At 35.8% G+C, this 20,266-nt stretch overlaps 1 protein-coding gene across 1 annotated transcript; it reads right to left on the bottom strand.

Moving 5' to 3' along the window:
- On the bottom strand, positions 1 to 5,936 carry LOC132177329 (uncharacterized). Its single transcript, XM_059589597.2, has 2 exons — positions 3,023 to 5,936; positions 1 to 685 (listed from the first exon to the last, which is right to left on the bottom strand). The coding sequence occupies exons 1-2, from the start codon at positions 5,589 to 5,591 to the stop codon at positions 261 to 263; spliced, it is 2,994 nt and encodes a 997-aa protein (XP_059445580.2). The 5' UTR covers positions 5,592 to 5,936; the 3' UTR covers positions 1 to 260.
- Between the last annotated feature and the right edge of the window lie 14,330 nt (positions 5,937 to 20,266).

The following is a 20,266-nucleotide window of genomic DNA, read 5'->3' as shown; positions in this document are numbered from 1 at the left end:
TAAAAATATTATACAAAGAGCCTGCATGCATGGCCCCCTTAAGCCAGCATGCTCTCCCACTAAAGTTGCACCCCTTAAAAGAAGTGCACCCATTAAAATTATTCCTAGCTACTTCTATTTGGCCACCAAATCCCTCTGCCTAAATCTAAGCCAAAAATCAAAAGAAAAAGATATATTTTGCAAATAGTAAGGCTATAACAGAAACAACCCAATTCAAGACACCATTAAAACTCTAAAAAAAAAAAAAGTCATCAAGTCTCTTAAACCAAAAGATCTTGCTTGAACTTAGGGCAACCTTTCTCTTTTTCAACTACTTTCTTTGTTTGTTGGTCATGAACAAAAGCAGACGACGAAGAATGGTGGTCCGGTGACTGGCGGGGAAACTCCGATAGCATTTGCACCACCTCTCTCATTGTTGGGCGTTCAACACTGTTGTCTTGTATGCATAAGAGTGCAACAAAGAACAAGTGCATGGCTTCATCTTTGGGCACCATTGTTAGCCTTGGATCAACAATGCCCATGACCTCTTCTTTGCGACACTTTGTTACCCTTCTGGTCCACTGTACAATGTCGACGCCTTCGCCAAAATCCCCCACCGGACGGCGGCCCGTGAGAAGCTCTAGGAGGACGACTCCGAAGCTATACACATCGCTCTTCTCATCAACCTTCAAAGTATATGCATACTCTGCAATATTGTGTGATGAACAAGGTGTAAAATTTCAAGTACTTGCAATATAAATATATACACAAAGATAGAGCATCTTGGGGCTAAGGTTTTAAGGCTAATCAACTCTAAACAAGTTGAAAATTGACAAGAAGGCCCAATATTGAAGGAAAAATCAATAGATTTTTCGTCATTTTCCAAGAGATCAATCATCATTGTCTACTTCATTCCAGCACAATCATATATTTTATAGATAATAATTATTATATAGTTTGGTGACCAATAAGATAATGAAAAAATGGTTGGGATATTACACAACTTTTATTGTAATTCTCTTATAAATTGACATAGTAGTCCACTTTGTATTTACCATGTGTCAAGCATATATAATCAAATTTAATTGTTTAGTAACTACTGTGATAAATGTCATATGAGTGGATTTAGATTTCCAACAATTTGTTATTCCAGTAATTCAAACAACAAATATGAGAGCATCTAAATAAGACCTACATTACCAAACAGGTGGACAGATTGTCTGAGACCTGTTTGAGCAGCGGATCCCATAAAAATCTTCTCACATTTGCTGTTAAAATTGCTGAGATCTCTATCCCACACAAACTGTTACACCAATTTATATATATAAAAAAAAAAAAAAAAATTATAGTAAAAGATATAATACCCCAATCAACATAAGTCTTAATTAGAATTTATAAGAAAAAAAGAAGAAGAAAGAATTCATATATTAATAATGAGTAAACCATATCTCAGTGTCCTGCATGCAAAACAACCCTAAGATATCTTAAGGTAGGCATGATGTTCCAAATTGACTTGTGAAGAAAATAAATTAAGCATGTAATCTAACATTATCATCACACTTTAAAAGAATGAATAATGAGTAAAGAAAACAAATTAGGGTTAAGACAAAAAGAGATTCATCAGTATGTTTAAAAAGAACCCAAAAATGGCCAAAAGAGAAAGAAAGAAAGAAAAAAAAGTGCAAGTGGGGAAAGCCTTTCCACGTAACCAAACCCTAATTTGGTTGACCTAAAATCTGATGGAAAGAAAAACAAAAAAAACAGAGGTGGTGTAAATAGACGTGCATGTCGGTTAGCTTTCACGCCACTCAACGCCCTGTTACGTTAAGCATCACTGTCAGGGAGGACTGATCAGCAGCAGCCGCACTCGTGTTGGTGTGTGTGTCAGATTTTGACATCTTGGATTCTGCCACCACACACACACAAAACCTCAGTGCGTCCCAACAACCTCTCTGCCACGGAATTAAGGTGTGCCCACCCAAAAAATTCTCATGGATCTTCTTTCTCTGTCTCTCACCTTGGTTACCGTGCAATTGGGCGGTTCATATAAGAATCGGAGTAAATTTTATATACGTTCGTACAAGTGTTTGGACAATTCAAACAAATATTTTGCTCGAATTGAATGAACAATGAACATTGTCCGAGCATGTAAGGCTTGGATTGCCCGAATTGCTTGAGCACTTGGTAGGATTTGTCCCAACTTTCACATGAAATTAGCCTATTGCACCGAGCTATGTCGAAAATGTTTATGATATTATAAGTTTTAGTATAATTATCTTATAAACTGATATGGGAATGAAATGATTAAGAGTTTATAAGTATTTTATTATAATAAAAAGTTATAATACCCCTGTCATCACTCATCTTCTGTTACTTTATCATGTTGGTGTCCTAAGGATTCAGGGAGACCCTGTAATGTAAGGAATGTGATGCCAGGAGTCACATACCACAGGAAACTTTGGATTATGTGTAGGCCATGTACCTTGTTTTTGTTTGTTTCTTTCTTTCTGGGATTTTGTTTTGCCTAGAACATTTATGAAACTAATGCAAGATCTAAACTATTTACAAGCATTAATCCTACCCAAAAATATGTTTATTTTTTTAATGATTCATTAGTACAACAAAGACAACAAAATCTTTAGTTATTAGGTTGTTCGAATAATAATAAAAAAAAAACACACACAATTTAAGAGACACAGTGTAAATACACTTGTCCCAAGTAGTTCATGTTTAAAGATGAGAGATTTACCTGCTCGGAAACAAGTGAATCCCATAATACATCTAATAATTTTGGGAGTTTATTGCTAATTTAACTACTATAACGACAACCAATCAGATTGAGATGAATTGAAATATTTTATAATTTTTTTTTAAATTTGAAAATTTTAAATTTATAAATATCAGCTGTTCATTTTATTTAAGCTTAAAAAAATAAGCCCAGTTTTCGGCATTTAAGTTTTACAACCAATCAACGAACCTACATCCTACATAAAAATAGAAAGGTTTATATATGCAGCAAGAACAGAGAAAAAATGGCACGTACCAGGGGCAATGTAGCCATAGGATCCTGCAATTGCTGACATGCACTCTGATGCGGCGCCGTCGATCAAGTACTTGGCGAGCCCGAAATCAGCAACGTGTGCTTCGAAGCTGGAATCCAACAAAATGTTGTTGGACTTGACGTCGCGGTGAACGATCAATGGGGAACAATCATGGTGAAGGTAGCAGAGGCCTCCGGCTGCTTCAATGGCAGCTTTGTACCGCAAATTCCAGCTCAAGAATGCGCCTTTTTTGCCGTGCAGCGCCTCGCCTAAGCTCCCATTTCTCATGTACTCGTAAACAAGGAGATTTGTCTCCTTGTTGGAACAGAATGCGAGGAGTCTCACAATGTTTCGATGCCTGATGTTTCCCAGTGTTTGAATTTCAGCTCGGAAGCCATGATCATGGCTGTTTGAGCCAAACCCAAGAAGCTTTTTGACTGCAATTTCGACCCCATCTGGCATTTTTCCATGGTAGACAATCCCAGCTCCGCCTCTTCCAATCACGTTGCCGTCTTTCACGCATTCGAGGATGTCGGAGACCTTGAATTCGAGCTTTTGGAATGTGGTCATCTTCCATGAATCTGGGCCATTTCTTTTCAACGACTTGGCCTTGATCATGGCAGCAAATGCGAATACTAGAGAGCAAATCAAAAGGCCAAGCGCGAAGATTAGCTTGAAATATGCAGGGCCTCTTCTGGGTGTGCTTGTGATTGTGGTGAAATTGCAAGGGTTGTTTAGAAGAGAGCCGCAAAGATGAGGATTACCCGCAAAAGAGGAGGCGTTAAAGCAGGAGAATTGGCCGGATTCGGGTAGCTTACCGGAAAGATCATTGAAGGAGAAATCAGCAATTGTGAGGCTTTTCATGGTGCCGATTGATCTGGGTATTGCTTGGTTCAAGTGGTTTCTGGATAAGTTTAAGTAGTTTAATATACGGATGTTGGAAATTTCTGGTGGGATTGAGCCAGAGAGGTTGTTCTGGCTCATGTCAAGATATGTCAAATGATAACAACTTCCAATCTCAGGTGGGATTGAACCGGAGAGTGAATTCCGGCTCAAATCAATTTTTAAAGCTTGGAGGAGTTCTCCTATGGAAGATGGGATTGTTCCTGAAAATTGGTTTCCACCAAGGGAAAGGAGTTGGATAGAAGAGAAATTTGAAAATGAATGAGGTAAAGGACCAGAGAGGAGATTGTTTGATAAGTTAAGTTGGGCTAACTTTACCGGCGCCGATGAACTGTTGGCATTCTCCGGCAAGGTTCCTGATAGGTAGTTGTTCTGCAACTCCAGTAAATTCAGTTGAGGCAAGTATAGGAACCCATCTGAGATGCTGCCATTCAAGAAGTTGCGCTGCAACCTCACTCTTGTGAGACTTGAACATCTCCCTAGCCCTTCAGGAATCGGCCCAAAGAAGAAGTTTTCCAAGAGAATCAGCACTCTGAGTTGATTTGACAAACACAAGTTCCGAGGGATTGTACCAGTGAGTTTGTTTGTGGACAAATCCAGCAGCTGAAGCTTTCCATTCTGTCCAAGATTCTCGGGAATCATGCCGGTGAAGTTGTTCTTCCACAGCTGAAGAGTTTCCAAATTTGGAAAGTCTGCTATGTAGTCTGGAATATACCCGTGCAGTCTGTTCATGAACAGGTTCAGAAGCTTGAGCTGCTTTAGATTGCAGAACTCCAATGGGATTTCACCGGTTAGTGCATTGATGGAAAGATCAAGGTTCTGCAGGTTTGTCAAGTTGCCTAATTGCTTTGGAATTGAACCAGAAAGCAGATTCATATGAACGTAGAGAGTGTTGAGCTTCTTCAAGCTCCCCAACTCACTTGGAATTGGCCCATCCAACCCACAGTTGGAAAGATCCATGTGAACTAGATTTGCCAAGTTTCCAAATTCCACTGGAATCCCACCTTCAAACACATTGTAATAGCCCAAGTAAATCTCTCTCAAGTTGGTGAGATTTCCTAACTCCCCTGGGATTTTTCCATGCAGATCATTTCCAGCAAGGGAAAGATATTCCAAGCCAACCAGATTTCCATAGCTTTCTGGGATTCTGCCAACGAAATAATTGCCAGCAAGATCCAAGTACTTGAGCTTCTTCAAGCTCAAAATCCCAAGTGGGAGAAAGGCAGTGAAGTTGTTGTTATAGCAATCAAACACTTCCAAGTTGGCAATGCTGGAGTAGTTCCAATCTAATCCGCCATTGAACTCGTTGCAGGAGATGTTTAGCCATCGAAGACTGCTCAAGTTTGCAATCTCAATCGTGCCTGTGAAATTATTTCCAGCAAGAGAGAGGTTAGTAAGCCGGTCGAGTTTTGAAATTAATGGTGACACAGAGCCATAGAGGTTCAAATCTGTTAAGTCGATTGAAACAACGCGTCCCTTGGAGCACTGAATTCCAGCCCAGGAACAAACTGAGCTAGGATTGGAAGAATTCCAAGTACTTAGAATGGAATCAGAGAATTCAAAACCTTTTCTAAGTGTGAGTAAGACATGGAAATCAGTAACTAAAGAAGAGGCAGAACAAGAGGTAGCAAGAAGAGAGAGAAGTGTCAAAACAATGAAAGGGACCATGTTTCTCTCTGCAGAATATGTTCAACAAAATTGAGTTTGGAAGTACTCGAAGCAAAGAGGACAGGATTTAAGCTCACGGGCAATAGTGGATTTTCTTGAAAAGGAAGAGAAAGTGAGAGGAATCTGAGAAGCTGCAAGTGAGCATGGGCTTAAGGAATCAAACATCTTCACAGAAAGAGTCTTCAAATACAAGGAAGAAGCTAAGCCTCTCCTTTTCTTTCTTTCTCTTTTCTTTTCCCTTTCCTTTCTTTGAGAGGAGAAGATGATAAGAAGGTTGATGATATTCTGCTAGAAATGGTTTGGTTGTTATCTGTATTTCTCTTTGTTAAGCTTCTTTAGGCAAAGCTAAGAGGGCCAAAAAAAAAAAGCAGAAGAAAAAGAAAGGGAGAGAAGAAGGTTTGTTGAAATAAAATAAAAAAGCAAAATAGAAAAGGCCGTTGGATAACAGAAATTTAAAGTTTAGATTAGAGGGAGAAAAAGTAAAGTTTGATGCTCTCTCTTTCTTTATTCGTATGACAAAAATACCCTTTAGCTTTAATCAAAGGATGCTCTTTATTGCTTTGAATGAGAGAGGTAATGGGACTGCACTTTCAATCATTCAAAATGGCTCAATTGTCCTCATGCTTTTGTGGATGACTATCATGCAATCCCTTTTTTTTTTTTTTTTTTTTTTTCCAATGAATAAATGATGCAGAATTGAGAAAAGGCAAGAAGAGAAATCAATGTAGAGCCACTATTATAATGTGTTGTGTTCATTGCACTATAATGTGACTTAAAATCTCAGGTTTTATATTGAAGGTTTACTTCTTGAGACCAGAACAGTCAAAGTTTTTGGAAGGCTAGATCAATAGAGATGTTTTGGCAACCATGGAAAGAGCTGATCAATATATTGAGCCATGCTTGCAACTTTTTTCTCATATTCTTCTGCAAATACAGAATCTAAAGTACCAACTTTATTTGAGAAATGCATTTGAAGCAGGGCATGGTTTCACTGATACTCTTCTTAGTCTGAGACAGAGCTTGTAACATATGGTTTGCTTGTCTGGACAGCTCTAGTATAATAATTCAACAACATATTGAATAGAAGATCTAAGCAACAGTACAGCTAACAGATGTTGTCTTTGCCATGATATTAAAAACTCTGATATGCATGGAGGACCTATGGAAAAGCACTATGATATATATACCCTATAGATGTTGTCGTCGCTCTGCTGTCATGACACGCTGTCACAATCACACATGTCCTTTGTCAATTGGTTGGATCATGTGAGGGCATACCATACTATTTGTGTATTCTGATGTATTGTATATGGTTCATACTCACATTCTTAATTTTCTATCCTAAGCAGCCAAAAGAAGGGTAAATATTTTGTACTGCCTAGTGTTTTTGTATTCTTTCTGTCCCCTATTTTTTATTTTAATCTTGAGTTGGAAACATGTGCCTGCAACGAACAGAGGTTGTAAGAAGTAAAAGATGATGATTATTAATATATCATTACCATGTTGTTGAATGATCAATATATAATTATGTTGGATGAATAGGTTGCATGGAAGAAGGAACCAGTGGAAGCTTTATTTTTTTTGCCTTCCAACTTTATTCCTTCTCCTTCCTTGCCCTACAGGTCTGGGACCAAGACTCTATGTAATGCGGCATTTGAGAGCTTTATTAGAAGATGGAATAGTCTTAAAGAGAGGGCTGAAAAGTAAAAGCAGAGATAATCTGCTTTTGATCTTCCACTTCAAAAGAAACGCAAAAGAAAAATCCATGACCCCCCTCATCACATGGAAAAGAGTGCTCTTGTATTAACTTGAACTCATCTCTCCCTCAAAAGAAAAATCCATGATCCCCCCCCACACTCTACATGGGAAAGAGTGCTCTTGTATTAACATGAACCCCTCTCTCTCTCTCTCTCTCTCTCTCTCATGTGGGATTTGTCATAGAATAGTTTTGTTTGGCTCCACATATATATGTTTGATGCCTATCGTGGCAAGTGACTTGGCCAAGGGCTGCTCTTTTCAGGTGTCTCTATCTGTGTTATTGAAGGGCAGGCCAGCCCTTTTGAAGGGTCACTATCTGTGGCCTGGCTTTCTTCATGCGCTGAAAAACCCTTGTGTGGTCACATTATGTTTAGTAATAGCAGTCTTATGTTGGAGGTGAAGGCCAAGGGGGAACATCTCAACTTCACTTTTGTCTAAATCTTTCATGCCCCATCATACCAAACCACCTTACCCTACTTTAATATTTATTAAACCTTCATTTCAAATGTAAAGATAATTAACCTCAAAAAAGAGGGTGAAGTGATTGGTAATCCTAAGACATGCAAATGAAAAGAAAAGACATTTGTTGTCACAATTATCTTGCATTATGAAGGGTTTTTCTTAACAAAGAGCAGACTGCCTAATAATTCAAAAAACCGTGGGTCCATTGTCATATTCCCAGCATCATATTTTGGTGAAAATCTGGTATTAGGAATACATCTAGCTCAGGCCAAAGAAAGAGAGATAATTATTTGTACAGATTGGTGAATATCTGCCATTGTTTGGTTCTTTAGAATTTTTTTCCTTTCTGGTTTTTATTTAATGCTGTTGCCATTCTGATCAAAGCCAAAAGATATAAAATAGAATTCTAAGAGCTCTGCAATACATCAAAAAAAAGAAGAAGAAAAAATTCAGCAAATAGAGTCATGAAGGACTTGTGGATACTGAGAAAACATATTAAGAACTGGTCTGAAAAGTTCTGCATTAAATAACCAAAATAGTCTGTGCTGTGAGAGCAGCTCTTGGTGTATGGAATGGATTCCAGTAAAGAAGCCACGTCCTTTCATTCTGGATCAAAGGGTCATATTATCCAAGAAGATTGTACAAGGAGGCTGCGGAAAAAGAAAGAACAACAGCTGACTTCTTTCACACTAATTAACCATAATATTGTACAAAAGGAAAGAACCAGATTCACTATCTTTGTAAGGAGTTAAAGCAGCTTTGGATGTCACAAGTTGTTCTATTCCTTCCTTCACATGGCGAAAGGATATGCATTTCTTCTAGCATGTGATTTCAGAAATAAGAAGTCAAGATTACACCATTTTCTTATTAAGACAGCAGGGAATTCAACCATTCTGGTTGAAAATTTGGAAAGTATATAAAATTCCTGGCTGCTGATTTTTTTTTCAGAGTCTAATGAATTTGACGCAACAGTATCTGCTAATGTGATGTAGGACGGCAACCCCCCTCTCCCGGGACAAGTTATAATCGACCGATCACACCCTCGTTCGAATGGGAGTGCAAACAGTGCATTTGGAAAATGCACAAACTCATTTCATATTTGCTATTTGGAATTACTAGCAATTCTAACAGCAAAATTGATGGGATTTCTGTCCTCAATTATATGCAGATGCATTATTGCTTTGATGATGAAATATGACACAAAGAATTCCTAGTGTCACCTTCAAAGAGATAGAAATATATTAAAGTTGCTGAGCAAAGATTTACTCTTTCATCAGATGGATAGGCTAGCAGTACAATTGTCAGCCAGTCTTTATTGTACCACGTCATCCATACCAGAAGTTTCCAAATACAAAATCATATATATCATAGGCTTTATAAAATACCACATGGGAAATGCACGGCGCGTGGATGCCACGCTCCACTCATGAGGGAGGAAGTGCAATACATGTCAGCTGGGTCCAAACACTTCATTATCCCCATAAAAGTTCTCTGACTACTTGAGGCAAATGGATCCTCTATATCATATGACAGTTACTGCCAGAATTTGGTCATTCAGGATGCAATTGTGATTTGTCTATTGGAAGTATTTTTTTGTTGCTTTTGTAAGTAAAATTTTATAGACTTTATTTTCTTTTATTAGTAACAAGGGTAAACGGGAGCGAACATAGTAGTATTTACTCGTTGGGTCCTCAACAATAAAGGTTTAGACAGCCTGTTAAAGTAATGATAAAGTGATTAAGAGCGTGTTTGAGATTGCGTTTAAGAAATAAAGTTTTTAAGTCAAAAAGAGTTTTTTGGGCAAAAACTTTATTTTTAAGCTTTTGTCAAAAGTGCGTTTTGAATCCTTAAAAGCGTTTTTACTTTTTTTACAAAACGAGTACTTTTTTTTTTTTCAAACGGACTTTTTGAGTGTTAAAAGCACTTTTAGGCTCTTCAAACGCAGTGTTAAACAGATTCTAAATTTATCTTTTTTTATCAGCTTAAGCTTTTGAGATAATTGGCAATTTAACATGGTATCAGGTCAAAAGTTGTGGGATCGAATCTTAACTCCGTCAAATCACCCATATTTAAATTAAATATTTCACGTGTTGAGCATCACTTATTAAAAGAGAGTTTGAGCCCACACGTGAAGAGGAGTGTTAAAGTAATGATTACGTGATTAAATTTATTTCTTTCTATCAGCTTAAGCTTTTGGGATAACGTATAATTTAATATGGCCGGCAAAAACAGGAGATTGTAAACACTATCTCAAACCGAGGTGAACAATAGCCTAATCCTGCTCTACCAAGACATCAGTGAACATCTCAACTTCACTGTTAATTTTTGCCTAGAAGAAATTTTAGTGCTTTTTTCTACTCAATGCTTGAAGATCCCAAGAACAAGTCGAATTCAAACAATTGTACTTGGCTAATTTGCAAGCTTTTGTATTAGCTATGGATGACAAAAAGATGATGAAAAAAAAAAACCCAATGATTTAAAAGGGTGAAATTTAAATTAAAAAAAAGGGACAAAAGGGAAGGCAGCCCACATTTATGGGAGCCACCCTAAGGTAATTAAGAGTATAGTAGACAACATAATGATTATAAATCCAGATATGAAATCAAGAGTGGGGAGGGAAAGAAGATGATTATGCATTGACTAGCTATGAAAGCCAAGCAGGCTCTTGAGGCAAAGGCATTCACGCTTGAACCCCCAACTTTGAACAACACCTTTGGCAAGAGAGCTTTCTTTCTTTGATTCTCTCAAAAGATGGCCGCCTGCTGCCTGCTGCCTGCTATTTTTGCTTATTAAAGGACAAAGGAAGCAGCTTTGGAAGGTGGCTATGGTCCTTATTTTCAAACATCACTTGATAAAGATAAAAACAAAAGAAGGTAATTATAAAGCAATGCTTTCGGCTAGACCCACCGATTATTACAAGCTCACCAACGATATACACGAATCTGGATCTCCAGTAATTTGTTGTTATTGTCATTTAAGTAATAAATGTGAGAGAATTTTTATAAGACCCACTTGCCAAGTAAGGGGGCAATCCAAACACCTAGATTTCATGTTAAATTTTTTAAAGCACAAGTAATGGGGCTTCTTACCGAGTAATGCTAGAAGTCACTTTTGTGTCACTTAAAAAATGAAATGGCTTTTAAAATCACCATTTGATCAATAGTGATCAATCGCAAATCCAATGATGATTTTAAAAGTCACATCATTTTTAAAATGATAAAAAAGAGATTTCTAGCACTACTTTGTATCCCCGGACACACTCTTCTACTTTTTTTTTTTTTTTTTTTTTTTAAGTAAAATTGCATTAATTGAAATATATATATATATACACTGAAAGAATAAGTGGGGGATCCCAGAATGGACATCAAGGAATAAAGTACATTACAAAAAAAGAAGAAGAAAAAGAAAAAGAAAAAAGAAATCTAAGAAAGAGCTAAATAAACGGTCCGATTCCAACATCCCTTTCATGCTAATTAAGAAAGGGACTGTGGAAAACGAAAGTTTTTTTAGGTCATTCAATAGATAGGTTGCTTAGACAAAGCTCATATTGTAACGGACAATGTTTTCTTTTAAACTGGGTTGGAGGAATTTTCTTCAACCTAGTTTATAAAAGTGACATGTGCCCATTTTTTTAATAACATGTGAGATGCACTTGAGTTTTTAATAAAATTTATTCCAACTTTGTCCATACTATTAAAAAAACACGTGTATCTCACATGTTCATTGGACACATATTATTTTTATAAATTAGGTTGAAGGAAATTCCTCCAACCTAGTTTAAAGGAAAACTTTGTCCATTTGTAACAACGAACAATCGGTAGCCTAAAAACAAAACTCTCATTTCTAAGCTTGAAGATACTCTTAATCAAATTTCTGATTTTCCATATGCCAAGTTTTTTGTTGGTTAATTCATTATTCAAAACAAATTGGTGTTTAAGTCTAGTTGTTGTTATGCTAGTTGGTACTTAGACTCAAAAGCTTGGGCAAAATTGATGAAACTCGACAAAATATAGTACTTAATTAAGAAACAATGAAGGGTTGATCGGAGCACATTCGAACACCTCCAGGTTGTAAACTACAAAACCCTTGTCGCGTCCGAAATGCCGCCTTAAAATTGTCGTTTCAATGTTTTAATTGCACCAAAACACTGTTTTCTTCTCATGGTCTATATAAACCTCAGAGTACACGATTTTCTAGAGACCCCGAGGCCATTATTTTGTAGGTTAAGAGAGATCTTGTTTATCTTATGCTGTCAAGTTCATACCTCTCTTAGAGTTTGATTAAACCACACAAATCTCAAAAACCTTAAAGTTACCGGAGTTTCATGTTGCAATAGGAGATTCGATAGAAGAATTAGCCAGAATTCTAGAGTTACTGCAATAGAGACAGATACTTTACAGTTTTGATTGGAATGGATTTTCCCCCAGAATACCATTTTTATCTATTGATGGGGTGCTTTAAACCCAAAAAAAGAAAATCTAAACTTAGAGCAAAAAAAAAAAAGAAAAAAAGAAAGAAAGAAAGATATGGAACTTATAAATAGAATTGAAATTCCCTTCATGGGTAAGGTTCAATAGTCCAAACACCCATTAATTGAATGAAGAAATGGTGGGGGCTAAAGCCTCCTAAGTGTAATAACACAAAGCATTTACAAACCAAAAGTGGATGCCTTTAATCTAGAAGTGAGTGCTTCACTGTGTACAATGAAGTTAGCCCCCTTTGATTAAAGTGTGCACAAACTACTCAGCAAAGCAACCTTAGACTGATTACAGAAAAAATTGGAAGCACTCCTCCCCAGTACGATGCCAGTGACAAGTAGTTCTCGTCGGAATTGAATCACACCCCCCCCAAAAAAAAGGGCTTCAACATATGCTGCTGCTGCCTCTCTCCCTTTACTGTTTTCTTCCTTTGGATCTCACCACACTTCCATGGCCAGTACACTTTTTAAAGTTAAATTATCAGTTCAAAGTACCACAACTGTTGCAAGATAAAAAGTGAACCCCGGCCCCCCATCTCTCTCTTTGGACCAACCTTTTGCTTTGCTAAATATTCTTGTTCTAAATTTACTCAAATTCTAATCAACCCTACTTGGAAAATTTTGGAGGCAAGTCGGCATTGAAAAGTTATCCTTGGGTTTCATTGATGTTTTGGTAGGGTTGAGTCAAGTTATAACTCGATTGGTTTTGAGGGAGTGTTTACTATTCCTGCCGTCTAGGCCCCTTATGAGTGGTTCCCGACAAGCATGTGTTACTATAGTTACGCCCATATAAAGCATTTAGAGTTGGTTGCCCCCTCCAATTTATTTATTTATTTATTTTTATTTTTTTTCATTTGAAAACAAAAGGTGTTGTTAACTCACTAACGATCCCAAAAAGCTTAAGTTTAATTATCTAATCAATATTTTAAGATTTCTCTTACGTGTATGTTTAAACTTTTCTTTAATAAATGAAGTTCAATACATAGAATATTTAATTAAAATTGGAAGTGAATGCCAGTCAAACTTTGCTTTTATACCATGTTAAATCATCAAGTACCCCAAAAGTTTAAATTAATAAAAGAATTGTTAATTTGATCATTTAATATATAATATTTTCCAACATAATTGATGTGATATTCCTTGGAGGTTTGGCCTAAGCGGCGGGTTTTGGCGTGAGGTGATAATTTTATATGGGAAATAGTGTGGTAGTTAAATTGCGGTTGAAAGATACATGAACTAACACATAGAATATTGTAACACCTGTCCCCAAAAGGTAGTTCAATTGGCTGGAACCACGCCTAATGAAGCGAATGTCACTAGTTCGAATTCCCTTCTTGTGCGGACATGTCAAAAAAAAAAAAATATTGTAACACCTTGACCTAACATGTGTCAATTATAAATAAAATTTGGGAGCGTTACATATATAAGATATATAAGTGACGAGTTGAGAGATAAAGCTTTATTCATTGTCATTGAGATTAGGATTTAGCTTGGACTTGTGAGATGGTTGTTGTATCATTGATATCATTTTATCATGACCAAATACTCCATCAAATCTTCAACCTTGCTAGACTTGAATTTTAATAGCCCTAATTTATCATGTTTTGTCGCTATAAAAAGAAAAACCTTTAGAATAAGTAATTCATAATTAAATCCACTGTCTCAAAAGTACAACTCCACCAACATGGAACCATTAGACAAATACTTAGATTTTTGTCTCGAAAACATGTATGTGAAACAATCGAAACCTCATAATATGGAAAAGCTTTGTCTTTTATTTGACTTCTAATATTTTAAAATCTTTCCTTTTGTTTCATTGCAAATACTTCCAAGACCAGTATCACCTTCGAAGATTGTCTAGGAGAGAGTAAAACAAGACTTTTGAAAGCATGGAAAATTTTATTATTATAAATATTTAACGGGTGAATGATCGAGACAAGATTTGAACGGATCAGAATAATATTAAAATTACCAACTATCACAAAAGCTTAAAGAGTTTAATACTATAATATAATTATATCTTTTGCTTTTTAACATACGAGGAATTTTCTTAAATTGCATGTAAATCTCTGTGTCTTTCACGTGAAAAACACCAAATCTGACACACAAGTGGAATTCCTACACCATTATTGTCTTTTCCTTCACCATTTTGTTGTGTAGATTATTTTATATATAACATGCTTTTGATAAGAAATATATATATAAAAGCGAAGGCCACTACATATATCTCTTCCATACATAAGCTAAACAACGTGCATGCAACGCAGATACCATTACACAAATCTATTCTTTTTAGTAGATTTGATAACCCAAAGAAAGATTATCCATTTGTCTCTTCAAAGCATCGAAATTCAAACCTAAATCAACCCACATATATTCTTATACTATATTATTCTGAGAACAACTAAACTAAAGGGCATATACAATTAAAAGATCATTACATTCGATTTGAGTTGGAAGAAGTTCATCCACTTCAATTTATTAAATTGATATTTATTTTTAAAACATGTGATTAATTAATATGTTTTTTTTAAATTGACATCGACTCTAAAGATATATGTCAGTTTAATAGATTGAGAGTACATTTAATACACTGGAATGATAATTACTTGGGAATAAGAATATATTATCAAGAATACAAGAAGCAAGAATTTCTTGACCATTTCTATCATTCGTTTGATGACAACATAGGAATGATCAAATTTACTAACTTGAATGGAATCATATTTCAACCAAATTTATTAAAATGCCCTTACTTTTATTTATATATAGAAGGAATAGCACGTCCCTTCTCTTGTTCAATGCCACCCACAACTACCATGCGGGGGCGGTTAGATCACTCGATCTAGTTGTCGTAGCTACCAAATGACACGCTAGCAGTGATCACACTACCCTGAAGCTCCTTGGGGTGGCCACATTACGGAGGTTCAGTTAGGGTGGCCGGCCACCCTAAAGGGTAGCCTTCAACCCATGGGGGAGATCCTAGAATAAAAATGACAAATGATTTTTTGGTCCTCTTGACCGGCACCACACACAACAACCATGCAGGGGTGATCAAGCTACTCAATCTGGTTATTATAGCCACCAAATGACACGTCAATGATGGTCGCACCTATATGAATTTGAAATAAATTTTCCCTACTCAATTTACAACACAAGTTACACAATTTTATCCTTAGCACATTAGATTAACTTAAAAGTGAAAACGTACGTGAGGATTGGGTGCAAAAATTAGAGGAAAAAAAGGTAGATAAAGATAAAGATAAAGAAAGATGGTGACTTGGTGAGGTAGCTACATCGATCGACATTGACGCAACAGATTACGTAATGGTGAACAATTATTTATTTCCCCCCCCTAAAAAGTGTGATAAATTATTCAGAAGGTGACAACACATGACTATATCTTGACGCTAAAAAACACTTTTTTATTTTTTATTATTTTCTGGTCACCGCATTAGAGGCAATAAATGAATTATATAATATAAATGTAATTAAAATGTTGACTTTAATAACAAGTGGGGTTTAGTGGATTCATCATCTTTTGTTGGTTTTAATTTACATAATGCTCATTGTTGATGTTATTATCAATATTATTTATAAGGAAAATAGAAGTTTCCAGCCATGATCATGACTTGAGGTATCGTCATGTATAGTAACATTAACTATTCATGCAAAAAAAAAAAATTTTAAAAAAAAATTAACTAAGAGTTTTTATTTTAAAATATATATATATATATATATATATATATATATATATATATACCAAAATAAAGTTGCTTATGTTATATATATATAAAGCCATACCTTAAAGTGTGCTATTAGTTAGAAATATAGTTTTTCTTTGAATTGGATCGGTAATACTGAAGTGTCCAAAATACATATGATTCTCGCTTATATTTTTAATAGAGTATATGTGATTTCACTTTTAAGACTTAAATCAACATTCATTTTTGAATCAGATTCTTTTAATTGCATAAAACACTCTTTGATCAAATCTTTTAGCTAACACCTCATATGATCATGATAAGGCATCTAGGAGAGAATCTAGGGCAAGCTAAGGGATTGAACTTTGAAAGAGAAATTGCCAAAAAATGGAAGACAAGGTGAGAGTGGATGGCACATGAACATCCAAGAAAAGAACCCTAACATTCAAGGTATTTGCCTAGGGCCTAGGCAGATAGTTGATAATCATAGGAATTATTTGACATCATGGGTTTGACCTTGAAGTGGGGTTTCATCACCCTGGCAATGGTGGAAATCCAAGTCATATTCAAATGGGTTTGTCCACTCCTTGTCTTTTAGATATCATTGTCACTCACAGTCACCCTAAATACCTCACAATTTAATAAAATATATTGATGCCCAAGGCATATATATATATATATATATATATATATATACCATTATTCTTCTTTATTATTATTATTATTATTATTATTTTGCATGTCCTGGTTGTAAGCCATCCATGCTCTGTGTATAGTGCCTAGGAGGAGTACTCACTACTCAATACCCAAATTGATTTCTTCTTTGAAAGTTTTTGGCAGTGGGGGCATCTCACTAAAGTACACTTTTGTATTTTGCATTTGTGGAGTGCAAATCCTTGCTTTTGTCAATGATTCGCACATGCTAGTTGACCCACAAAATAATCATCTCATTTTCAATTTTTTCATATGACTATAGCTTCATCCTTGTTCTAAACAAATGCTTTCAATTCTTGCTTTGATTATATGTCACGATCTTAAGTTGTCTCATGTGTTTTTTGTCACCTTTTTCTTGCAAGTCAATTTTTAAAGGTGAGTTATATATACTTGAGGTTTGTACCATTTAGTATCAGAGCCAAACACTACATCTTGGGTTCAAGTCACGGAAGAGCGACCTATGAGATAAAGTGGATGCCGTGAGTAAACAGACTAGGAAGTATTGTGGTATGTTTTGATCTTAAATGTTTCATATGAGTTGAATACAATCTTAATTAACTATTTGATTTGAGTTAGACATAAAGTTTGTATGATCATTTTCCTTTTGTATTTTGTATATGTGGAGTACAAATCCTCCATTTGCACATGCGAGTTGACCCATAAAATAATCATCTCATCTGGAATTTTGTCGTATGACTATATATGACTTGATCCTTGTTCTGGACAAAAGCTTTCCATTTTTTGCTTGGTATCTATCCTCTGGTTTTTTTTTAGGCAAACAGAAGTGTATGAATGATGACTTCTTGCGATTGTAGAGCCCGCCACTTGAAAATAGAGGTGCACGTACAAGGCATCAACTCGATCGATTGAAACCCCTATCACCACTAGATAATTGATGCTAAACTATTCACCATCTTCCTAGTTTACTTTATCATAGTTATTGATACAGTGACCACGCACATCAAACATCCGGTGTGAAAGACCTACAAAAAGATTACGAGTCAGAGTGGCACGTTTGGGGTGACGACGGAGCCACATCCGACGAGAGTGAGATTGACTGATGTATGGACATAATGTAAGCAAGAAAGGCGAGAGAGCTTATGTACCTGTGACGTGGAATGCTTTGCATTTTTCGTCATTAATTGGCAAGTGAGCTCAACTAGGCATGTTTCTGAAGGTCAAGAGGCCCAATATAAAAGCGGCATGTCCTCGTTATTTAATTCCCTTCGGATGATGTCTCCAACAGTTTCTTCCCTTACCTGAGTAAGTTTGAAACAGGTGGCAAGACAATTAAGGCTCATAACTTACTTTCCTTTGAGAGAGTGCCCCCAACTGCTATTTTTTTATTGAGTAAAATCTTAATCATGTGTATATAAACTCACAGACACTCTCTTTGAAAGTCAATTTTCAAAATAATAAGTTTTATGTTAGGAAATTGATAATAAATTAACAACCAATTTTCCCCAGCCTTTTATGCAAAAGATAAGTTTGGAAAGAAAACATACGAAAACACACATCAATCACACATGTACACAAAGAGTTTATGTGGTTCAACCCAAAACTTGGCCTACGTCCACCAACAAGAGAGTTCCACTATGAGCAAATTTTTACAGCTTACAGTACTTGTCCATACCACCCAAATACACTTTTCCCAGAGAAAAGCCTCTCACGCTCATCTCAATACAAGTGATAATTGAATTAAGGACAAAACACTCACTCTCTTGCCCATCCCCTCCCTATCTCTCTTTTCTCTTCCTTACATTGAAGAAGCTCTTCTTTGGGATCTCTTCTAAGGGATTCAGAGATAATTTACTCTCTTCTGTAGCCCTCCTTACATGGGAGCAGAAGGGTTGGTGAAAAACATGAAAGTCTATGGTTAGTGCAACAACTATACACTATTTCTTTGACGTCTTGGTTGGTGCAACAATCATGCACTATTCCTTTGACGTCTTGGTTGCCAAACTCCACCAACCATTTGACCCATGTGGGATTCATGGCTTGATTAATTCAAGGCAATTTCCAACATTTTACTTGTTGAAACTAAGTTTATAAAGTGTCATAGTTGTATTGCAATAATGGCTCACAAGTAATACAATCCAAGCTGGGCCGACTATCATGTGTTTTCCTTAGTGATGTTCAATCAATTAGAACTTGCTTTCTTGTGAACTCATCCATGAGTTGAAGAAATAGATTTATTGCGACATTAATTTCCTTTTTCTTCAATAATGCATGCATGAAGAAAAAGAAGAAAGTCCAATAAGTCTGCAATGTTACTTTAGAAAGATAGGAAATTGAACCTTCTTTATGCATTATTAAAGCTCCAATTGGGCCTATTAATTAATTAATTAATTTTTTTTTTTTTTTTAAGGAAAAGATTCTATACTCATTCATTGATAAAACGGTTGCGAGTAAGAGCTCTTATACAAACAGAGCAAAAAGTTGTGAAACAAATCATAGCCAAAGCTAAAGTTACAGGCAGCAAAGATACCAACATACCAATCAAGGCCAATCCATGACAACACCATCCGCTAACTCATGACTATTCAACATGTTTAACATCAAGTCTGTACCAAACAGACACAATTCAATGCATAGATAACGCTTATTTCTCGACCCTAAGAGTAAATAACTCACATTCCGAAACCCATCCTCCTCGATCCGTAAGCCAGGATATCGTTCACATCAACAACCCAAGGGACTGGACCAAAAGCAAATACCCCACAGAGCATCAAGATAAAAAATGGGCAAATCAAATGAGAGAGGACAAAGTCTTATTACAAGCATCAAAATTGGGCCTATTAAATTGACGTATCTTTTTAACGCATATAATTCTCACATGTATTTTAAAATGTCCTTAAAGCACGTAAATTTTATATGCTTAAAAAATAAATGTCAATTTAATAAATTGACGTGTAAGAATTTTTCATAACATAATTCGGAGAAAAACTTTGTGGTTTTGTTTTTGTTATCGTTGGTATTATTTTGGTTGAGTACTGATCCACAGCACACGGCGTGCCACTCACTTCTGTGCAATTTTTTTTTTTTTTTTATACAATTAAAAAAAAAAAATTGCACAAGGCGTGCATGGCACACCGTGTGTTGTTTTACTTCACCCATTTTGGTTCTGTTGGGTTAAAATTTACGGTTAGTGGAAGTTACAAAAAGAAAACGGACTAATAATCCAGCGTCCATTGCTTCTGTATTTAATATGGTTGCCAAATTGGGCCGCTATTTGACCCATAATCAGGTGTAACCGGGTTTAGCCCACACCTATGAAAGTCACATTTTGATTTTTCGTAGTTTTGGCCCTGTTTGAACTAACTTCATCCCCGCGGCCCATGGGCTTGATAATTTGAATTTATTTTTATCACATAAACTATCATTTATGTTTTAATGTTTTATAAATTTGAGGGTATTATACAATATAGATTTCTTGAAATCTCATTAATTATTTTCAAATTAAAATAGTTGAGAAGTTGCCAATTAATATTTAATATTTTATTAACTCAAATTTTTATAACCTTAAAAACTACTACATTTTATTATTGTAGAAATATATA

This window comes from Corylus avellana, chromosome 4 (assembly GCF_965113065.1).
Source record: "Corylus avellana chromosome 4, dhCorAvel1.hap1.2, whole genome shotgun sequence".
Taxonomy (NCBI): Eukaryota; Viridiplantae; Streptophyta; class Magnoliopsida; order Fagales; family Betulaceae; genus Corylus; species Corylus avellana.
Note: the sequence above shows the minus strand (reverse complement) of the source record. Positions and strands in the feature narration are given on the sequence as shown.

Bases quoted from the DNA above. Each gene is read 5' to 3' on its own strand.
- LOC132177329 (XM_059589597.2), bottom strand. From the start codon at position 5,591: ATGGTCCCTTTCATTGTTTTGACACTTCTCTCTCTTCTTGCTACCTCT. The intron at 686-3,022 runs GTACGTGCCATT...ACAATATTGCAG, and splicing joins CTATGGCTACATTGCCCCTG to AGTATGCATATACTTTGAAG.